Source organism: Pseudochaenichthys georgianus, chromosome 18 (genome assembly GCF_902827115.2).
Source record: "Pseudochaenichthys georgianus chromosome 18, fPseGeo1.2, whole genome shotgun sequence".
NCBI lineage: Eukaryota > Metazoa > Chordata > Actinopteri > Perciformes > Channichthyidae > Pseudochaenichthys > Pseudochaenichthys georgianus.
In genome coordinates, this window is record NC_047520.1 from 12566245 (window position 1) to 12576219 (window position 9975).

The window sequence follows — 9975 nt, forward strand, 5'->3', positions numbered from 1 at the left end:
CATTTGAGTTGTCTACAATTTTGTTTTTAGACTGTTACTCAGTAATAATAGTATCAAATAATATGGATATGCAACCTTCCGGGTCATCCTCTGTTGTGGGAAATGTTTTTGGCATTCTATGACGACTGTTCAATTGAAAAATACTAGGACAGCATTTTGTAATAAAATAAAGTATTGCATGGGTATTTTAAATGATTGTGCTGAATGTCCCGTTCGCCAAAAATCTTCATTTTACCCCCTGCTAACTTTGTAACAATGTTTCTTCTCTTCGTTTTAGCTTTGGAGTGCTGTTCTCTAATTTACCATCCATAGATGAGCCCTTGAACGTAGCATTTTGAAACCTTTTAAAGAAAGTAAATACAATCTATCATATGGTCTTAGCAGTGTGCTTCAGCCTGGCACTGACACTGCAGTGCCAACCAGCGGGAAACCACACCCTGCTTTACACATCAACACATCAAAGTAGTTAGTTGCATTCCTAATCACCATTGTACTACACATAAGCAGTAAAAAATGACGATAATGGTCATTAAATAAGGCACCAAACTTGGACAGGTATGTGGGTTAGGCTACTGGAAGGGCACTTAAACCAATTTTGTAGAAATGCCTACTGTAGAACTATTCATTTTCTTATTATTAAAATAAACTAAATAAAAACTAAGGCAAAACTGATAATACATAGATGCAAAGTACAAAATACATTTAAACAATATTACATGTACAAAATAAAAAAGGAATATAAGGCAATCACAGCCTAATTACATAAAAACACAATACAAATCAAAATATGTCTACTTGTTCAAACAGCAGGATGTATTTATTGTATCACTTGATACATAAAGTATAACTTTTTAACAAAGTTAATCACAATCGGAAAACCTTTATTAGTTCCACAGAGTAGACGTGTACATTGTTACAGTAAAAGTAAAGAGGCAAAACAGCACAATATCAAATAACAGGCAAGCATAAAATATTAGAGATAGATATTACACAAATTACAATTTACAAAAGTACCCACCCATGTTGACAACAATAATAGCAATGTTTTAAAAACATTTTTTTAAAGTGTACACTGAAAAAACTGAACCGTTGACTTTAACTAAATGTATTATGTCAGATTTCACATAACTGTATTAGGTTTGTTGAAAGCAATACAATTACATGTAATTAAAACATATTAGGTTCACCTTAATATTATTGCTTTCAACTAACCTAATAGTTATGTGAAATTAGTTGACATAATACATTGAATTAAAATCGACGTTTCAGTTTGTTCTGTGTCGCATTTAGAATATAGTGGGATAGAAGCCCGATAGTCAAAGTAAAGGTATATGTTGCACAGTTAGTATAGATTTAATTACGAGTTAGAAAATATTTTAATTGTATTTTCCATACACGAATTGCGATGATTTGTTAACACAATCCATACAACCACATAGGCTTCCCCCGGGACACTGGGGGCGCTGTGGTTGTCGTTCGGCAGTAATGGCGACACACAAAGAACACAGAACGAGAAAACCCAGAGCCGTAGAATCTATATCTATACCGCGCTGAGAAATCCCAAACGGCAGCAGTCTGCGTCGAAGGAAAGATCCTTAAACGGGTTAGAAGTCTTTGTCGAGGCCGCCCGGTATAAAAGGTAACAAAAAAGAGGCTCGATATTAACAGCAATATAAATGTATATTATTATTTACTCGTCCGCATTTACTGTTTGTGTAAATGTGGTGAGCGATGCTTTGTGTAATGGCGTGTCTAGACTAGAAAGCTAACCAAAGCTAACTGCTAGCACTAGCACATTTGCTAAAGCAAGACCAGTAGTTGTGTTTAGACTTAAACCATGCGCTAACATTAAACGTTTCTTTGAGCTGTATTGCTACAGCAATACAGCTCAAAGAACCGTTTACTGTTAAATTAAGTTCGGCATCGCCTGTAAAATAACCAGTGCATGTAGAACTGTGCATCCATTTTGCAATGAAAGGGCCTACCTAATTTACCTCTGGGACTTACTTGAGTTTCAAAGAAAAGGAGTAAGGCATACCTTTTATAACACTGAATACATTTTGTATAATGTTTTTTTTTTTTTTAATTATTTTTCTTAGACAGATCTTTAACAATGGTGAAGATTTTTGTGGGGAACCTTCCCCGAGAGTCAGACCAGGAGGAAATCAAGGCTCTCTTCACCGAGTACGGCACGGTCACAGAATGTGCGATCATCAAGAACTACGCCTTCATCCACATGGATGACCGGAAGGCTGCCACTAAAGCCATTAAGAATCTGCACCTGTACAAGCTTCACGGCACACCGATCAACGTGGAGGCCAGCCACGGGAAGAACCAGGGATCTATCAAACTGCATGTAGCCAATGTAGAGAAGGGAGCTGATGACGAGCTCCGCGCTCTCTTTGAAGAGTACGGCACAGTCTCAGAGTGTGCTGTTGTCAAGAATTTTGCTTTTGTACACATGGCCAACTCTGACGAGGCCATGGATGCCATCAAGGGAATGGATAATTCTGAATTTCAAGGTAAAGCACAATTTGTTAAATAGTATTGTTGTAGTTGTCTCATTTTAAATCTGGGTATTTAAACTTTTTTTCTTTATCTGTGTTTTTTCTTCCTATTTAGGCAAACGCATCCATGTCCAGATTTCCAAGAGTCGCCCCAGACATGACGAACGGGACGACTACCCTCCTCCCCCCCCAGACAGGGGAGGCTATTGGCCTCCTCATTATCCAGGAGAGAGGCATGAGCCCCCCCCTCCGCCCAGCTACATGAGAGGGCGCCTCAGCCACATTCCCCCAGGTTACCCTGCCCCTCCTCTGCCACCCCCTCCCCCTAGACGAGCCGTTTATCCCGAGCGCCCCTATGAGGGTGAGAGGGACAGATATGGTGTGGTAGATTACTACGAGAAGTACAGAGCCCGTCCGTATGGCATCCCCTCATACGAGGACCAACGTGGCGGTGCCCCTCCTCCCCCTCCCCCTCCATCCGTCGTCCGAGACCGTCTTATGACCTCGTCGCACGACCCATATGACCGTCGCCCCCTCCCACCTCCCCCTTCCTCGTACTACGCCCGAGAACGCAGTCCGCTAAGGAGAGCGCCTAGCGCACCAATGCCCCCTTCCAGTAATGGCTACTCCTACGAGCGCTCCCGACTCTCTCCCGTTTCCCGGGTTCCAGCATACGGAATTCCACGCGCCAGGGACCCCTACGCAGAACGGCTGCCCCCGCCACCGCCTGCACGCTACGCTTATTAAGCCCTGGCATGTTAAGGTGAGAATAGGCCTGAGGTAGACTGGTTTTTGTCATACATTTGGTCCCTGAACAGGCAGAGGCTGTCTCCAGATCTTGTTGGGAAAACAAGGTTTGAAAAAGCATGCGTACAAGGTGACATTCACCAAGTTTCGTTGGTAACGCATAACTTGCTTATCAGCTAATATCAGTTTAAATGTGTGCCATAATCCGACAAAGACAGAGGTCTCAGTCTGAGAACGACTCGAGAAGCAGAACTCCACGTAGATAACTGAGAAGGAACAACGTGCTTTGAGACACCACTTGCAGACGCTTCATTTGTGTCATCTGCTCTTTTTTCAGGATCGTCGTCCGACTGCGTCGCCGCTCGCCGCCTCCTGATGCTCGTGACACTATCCTCTTCCCGTCTGTGGCTGAGCGCGTTGCGTTCTACTGCGATGCTCACAGGAGGAAATGAATTGCCGACGTCCACGTCTGTTTTTATTATTTTGGGAAATTTTTTACTAGTTTTTCTCCTCCCTGATTGTTTTAGTTTCTTACTGTGCTGTAGCATTTTTTTTTTTGTAATGCTTGACGATGAATTAGGCGGAGTTTTTTTATTTGTACTTTAACGTAAAAAAAAAGATTAGTATTCTGATGTTGTGTGTGACCTTAGAGAGCTGAATAATTTCAGCAGCAGTATAGGCGATACTTGTGTACATCTGTAGATTAAACTGAACTGTATCATGTTTGGTATTAAATCTAATCTCCACGTTGGTTCCATTGTGTTACGCTTTCCCATCGCAAAAAAAACAAAGCTCCATATGGCGTTGCTGAACACTTTTTAACTTCCCAGACAAATGTAAAAAAAAGTATGTTAATAGGAAATTTTCCGCAAAGCGTTCACATAAACCTGTCCATTGTCGAACTTGTTTTTAATAAACGGAGTTGTGCAGTAATGTTGTCCACAGATGTGCCCAAAATCATGGCCAGCGCTAAAAAAGACATCACTGTAACCGCTTCAAATGATTCGCCAACTCCTAAGATCTTTCGAAAAAATAATCAGCTCTAAATCATAATCAATTTATTAACGATGTCACATAAAACAAACTTGTTAAAATCGTCACGCTGATTAAAGAAACATCTCTCCACCTGTCTAAAATGCTGAAGCTTTTATCATTCATGCCCTCACCTGTCCCCTTCAGTGCCCAAACTGAAACGGGTTCACTTGGAGTAGCATCTGGAGACCTGCAGAGGCAACAGGTAAGTCCAGGGCTTTAAGGACAACAGAAGTATAAAATACTGACAGCACATGCTCACATTCAACTCTATATTTCTAGTTTAGACCTATTTACTACAGAGGTTTGTACTAGTGAAAATCTAGACAATTGACTAGTGTTAGTTTGGTTATTAACCGCCGTAAATCTGCTTTATATCACCAGTCTTTGCTGGGGGGAAAAAAGCTACCTATATATTTGACAGTCCTTTTTTAGGCAGTGTCAGTGTTTTCAAGTCCAGCAAGGGTTAAAATAAGAGGCGCAGTCAGACTAGCTTGTTTTTGTTGAGCTAGAAAATAGTTTAATTTGACATGAAGGACTTGAAACAGGTTTTACATCCCCTTAAAACATGAAGTCGATTCACAATACAATGGATTTGCAACAGTAGCTGATTTTACACCATTTTGATTAGTTATTTGTATTGTATTGCTGTTTTGGAAACTGAACTGCATGAATAAAATACTTAAAACAATAACATGGAGTCAATGTTAATGACTGTTTATTGTGTGTCTTTTTTGATAACATTTCCTTGTTCAATTTTGAGAAACACAAGGGATATGTTTGAGTTTATTCAGTTTTTCATTCCCAGGTGTAACGAATTGAATTAACGATGGCAGAATTCCATTTAGATATACCTGAGTATTGACACCGGAGTTGGTGTCATGACTAACACCTGTGTGTTTCTGATAATTGAAAATGAGCACTGTTACAGCCATATGTTGCAGAAATACAGCTGGTTCTGTGTATTTGCCTGGACCAGAAAGTACAAGTTAAACAAAAAATGAATGATAAAGTCCAGAATCAGAGCATTACAAGAGCGATTTACTGAATTTACCAAACTAGATGACAGGTATATAAAAGGTCACCCTTCTTCTCATCCAACCAAGAAGCTTTTTGTAAACCTTTTTCAAACACTGTCCCTAAAACATCTATCTAAACAGCGGTGTCCAAACTTTTTTCACCGAGGGCCACAAAATATAAGAAGGGCTGGGCCGCTCACTAGAGGTATTTTGCCTCATAAGTTTTGTTTTAAGTTGGAAAAGTCAATCCAATGTAGGTACATTATTCTTGATACTTGAAAATGCTTTAAAAAATAAACAGCTCAGCTCTCCAGAGGGTTTACTTTATTGTGTTGGCAGCTCATTCCTTCAAACAGAAGCTTCAGATTGCTTATAATGAGAGGAAATATGAAGGTTATATTTCAAGGTTGTTATGTAAATGTATTATTGGGCTTTTTTCTTATCAACTTAGATTTGTTAGAACATGTTTTCCACTTTAATTGACTGATTTCTTTTAGAAAATTAGGCCTATTAAAACATGAATACTGTGTAATATATTTGAACATTATATATGTAAGAAGTACAATATAAGACAAGCAAAAGTTTCTTATACTTAAGTCATTATACTTTTTGTATTTACTGAGTGAGGGCCGATTCACTCAGTAAGCTATGATACCCTAGCACTGAAGCAGCTTAATGGAGTGTTGTTACTCCTCCCATTCACCCACACAGAGCACGACAGCAGGTTAACACGACACAGCATAATTACACTTTGAGCTGCGGTTGCTCTTAACTGTCATGGCCTATGTCACTTGATGCTAATTATTGTCCACACTCAGCAAGTAAACCTAACAGGAATTAATATCAAATGGCAAAAATGTGTAAGTAAAAGTAATAAGCTAATAGCCTACAGAATCTTTACAAAAAAATGAGACTCAATATAATTTACCTCACTCACTTTCCCCTTTTAATATATAAAGTTTAGTGAACTGACTTGAGAAAACTGATTTGTTATCCTTTTTGTCCTTGTGATCAGGACATTGAATAGATTCAAGATTCAAGGCTTTTATTGTCATGTGTACATAGCTACAGTGTATATATGTCAATGAAAATCATAGGTCACAGGCTCCTCCAACAGTGCAACACAATAAAACAGATAAAAGAGTGCAAGTAAATAAAATAGAATTAGTGCAAAGAGAGTCTATATACAAGTAAATAAACATGGTTCCCATAGTAATACTGTTGTCATAGGAAATGAAACCAAGCTGTTTATTTGGAACTTCAACTTGTCTGCTTTATTATTGCTTTTTAAGTCTCTAATACGAAGCCATCTAGTGGATTGTGTCTGTTAGTTTCTGCTGTACAGGGGACAAAATAACACCCATAGTAACAGAGCCAGGTGTTTCCTGAGTTTATGTGGTGGCTGAATAAATAGCATTTGGCTCCACTTCTCTCTGAGCTGCAGACCGCTGGTTTCCTTAAACCCGACGAAACGTCACCGCTGCATAGATCAGGTCATCTGAGAACTGAACCTGTGAAGACAAACATTGTCAGTTACTCCTATCAGGTAGACAGGATCAGGTAGATAGATCCTATCAAGAGATAATATATAGCTGCTGAAATATAAACATTTCAAAAATTAACTTTACCTCTGTGGGTTGGGGATTCTGTTCTTCAACATCAGCTAAAAGAGAGAAACAAGATGTAATATGGCTGAACTATTGCCATTGATACATTTGATTAAGGGACGATGTGAAAAAAGGGAGATTAAAATTACCTTTCTGAAGTTTTTTAATTTGAACAGCCATACAAATGACGATCACAATGAGGAACATGATCAGACTGTACAGGATGTAACTCAGCAGCTTTGTACTCCCATCTTCTACAATAAAAAAAATAATCCACTGTGTTTGTATGCCTCTAGTTGCTTGAGATCTGATCAATATAAAATCATCATAAATATAATCCAAAATTATGACTGAACATTGCACATTCTTCATAAGAAAGATCCAATCTTACCTTGCACATCTAAATATGTTGCTTCAACAATAAGCGGCTGTGAGTGTATTTTATATCCACAGAAATACAGTCCAGAGTCAGACAAATTCACTTGTTTGATTTTGAGAGAAATAGTTGAGAGATTGGATGTCATTTCAACATTTTCATTTTTAAATCCTTCACAGAATGAGGCAGGCTTGAGGGGGTCGAACATATGGGAGACACAGCGGGGCTTGGATCTTTTGACGACTCTGAACCACATGATCTGAGTTACAGCACTGGAAAAGTTTGAGCACAGGAGAGTGACTTCTTCACCAGGCGAAACATCCACAGTCTGAGACTCAGAAGAGACACAGATCCAGCCTGAAACACACAGAAAAAACTCATTTGCATACACAACAACAGGAATTATATTGTTTTGTTAATAATATATTAATGATATACAATGCAGTCAATGCTGTGGATTAATAGCAGTACTTACTGAGGCTGCAGAGGAGTACAACTGCTATCACGTTGGAGTTCCTCATTTTGCGTTTAACCGTGTCAATGCAATGCTGCTTTATAACTCTAAGCCCCCCCCTTCCGCCTGACGCCCAAAACCTTAAGGTGTGACTGAAGATGTTAACAGCATGACATAAAGCTACACTTATGTTTTTTGTTTCTCTTCATATAGATATGAGCATTGTGTGCAATGTAAGGGCCATGATGTTGGGATGTCCACTCAGTCATATTATTTAACATAAGGTTATTTCAAATAAAAGCTTGTCAGTGCTCTTTCAAATCTTCCATTTTGTCATCTGATACTTTATAAAAAATAGATTAAATAAAGACCCACATTTATGTACAAGTTTTAGACCAATATCACTTTAAACTTTATGTCAAAGTAATAGCTCGATAACTGGAGAAAGTCCGTTCAGCATTAGTTCATTATGACCAAACAGGCTTTATGAAAAACCGATTCTCATCAGATATCAGGAGACTACTGCATGTTATTCATTTTTGCAGCAGACATAACATCGCCTTGCACCGTACTATCAGTTGATGCTGAAAAAGCATTGACAGGCTACGGCCATTTTTGTGGCATACAATGCAAAGAATGGGTTTTGGGGCAAAATGTATGATTCTGTTGAAGATCCTATATAATAGGGTTAGGGTTAGGTAGTGGTCACAGTAGATTTTCAATTCAACGTGGCACACGGCAAGGTGCCCCTGTTTCCGCGCTTCTGTTTGCAATTTGTCTAGAATCGCTTGCACAGAAAATAAGACTATCCAAAGAAGTAAAACAGATAAAAGAGACATACCACAACATATCCTTATATGCAGATGATCTACTACTGTACTTGGACGAGGTACCAACTACGCTTCCTAATCTGTTGAATATCTTTACCCAATTTAGTTCAATATCTGGTTACAAGATACATTTGAATAAATCATGTATTTAACCCCTCAATAGAGCCATGGCTGAACTAAACCTAAATACAGAATTGCAGATCGTCCAACACTTTAAGTATTTTGGAATTGATATATATGCCTCATTAGACACAATAGTAGCAAAGAACTACAAAAGAATGTATTCAACAATTAAAGACGACATAACAAAGTGGATTCATATAACAATTTCTTTAGCAGGACGAATTTCAATCATAAAGTTGAATATTCTACCAAGAGTCAATTTCTTAGCTAGTATGTTACCTTTAGCTCCACCAGACGGTTTTTGGGACAAACTTCAGAATAGGATTTCAAAATATATTTGGAAAAACCAATACCCAAGAATCAGATACAAAGTTTTCCAATATGACAAAAACAGTGGAGGCCTTAATGTTTCCAATCTCGAGCTCTATTATTATTCCTTCACGCTTCGAGCCTTGAAAAACTGGATTGATGAAAGCACCAATGTACCTTGGATTAAAATTGAAAGAAGTATAGTCATTAATTTAAATATTGGTGATGTCTTATTTTCTGCCATGTTGCCATATGACTGTATGCATACATTTGGACCAATTATTGGCTAAACTGTGAAAGTGTGGAAACATGTGGAGAATATTATTGGAGAAATTGTGCAATTGGTCTGTAGATTGGCATAGTAACTGTTATATCTCGTAAAATCTGTTAAGTTAATGTTTTAAGTTCAGTCTTGTATCCTGTTTTATTTTGTAGTAACCTTTCCTTCTTGTTGCAGATTACCTCACTTCCTCCCCTTGTGTGTTTTCCCTCCACTGTGATTGTCGACTCCGCCCTAATTGTCTGCACCTGTTCCCCCTTAGCCTGCCTATATATCGTTTCTGTCTCCCTTGTCTTGTTGTCAGTTTGTTTCGTTCCATGTGCCTGACTGCCAGCGTGAAGTCCATGTTATCTGCTAAGTGCTAAGAACCAATTTTTTGGAATGTACTTTATTTTTTTGACTTTTGATACTATGTTAACCTTTTCCTCGTAAGAGTGTTTTTTGTTATCGAAACCTGTAGGAGAGCTCACAGTGTCACTATTTTTTCAATAAAGACTTTTATTTGTACTTTGTTTGTCGAGTCATGCTTTTGGGTTCATACTGGTTTGCCTAGCCATGACAGTACGAACTAGCCAGTAAAATGGACCCAGCCGACTCAGAACAGCTGCAAGCTGCCCTTCGCTTTCAGGGGAGACGTATGAACAAACAGGAGGAGAAGATGTCTGCCATTCAGCAGGGAGTTAAGGATCTT

General features: G+C 38.7%; 1 protein-coding gene across 1 annotated transcript; it reads left to right on the forward strand.

Moving 5' to 3' along the window:
* Positions 1-1506: 1506 nt before the first annotated feature.
* Positions 1507-4980, forward strand: rbm4.3 (RNA binding motif protein 4.3). Its single transcript, XM_034106136.2, has 4 exons — positions 1507-1639; positions 2100-2522; positions 2623-3270; positions 3592-4980. Exons 2-3 carry the CDS (start codon positions 2114-2116, stop codon positions 3252-3254), a joined length of 1041 nt encoding a protein of 346 aa, XP_033962027.1. The 5' UTR covers positions 1507-1639; positions 2100-2113; the 3' UTR covers positions 3255-3270; positions 3592-4980.
* Positions 4981-9975: the final 4995 nt, after the last annotated feature.

Excerpts from the sequence above, each read along its gene's own strand:
- rbm4.3 (XM_034106136.2), top strand. The coding sequence starts at position 2,114 with ATGGTGAAGATTTTTGTGGGGAACCTTCCCCGAGAGTCAGACCAGGAG. Across the intron at positions 2,523-2,622 it reads GGATAATTCTGAATTTCAAG|GCAAACGCATCCATGTCCAG; the intron begins GTAAAGCACAAT and ends CTTCCTATTTAG.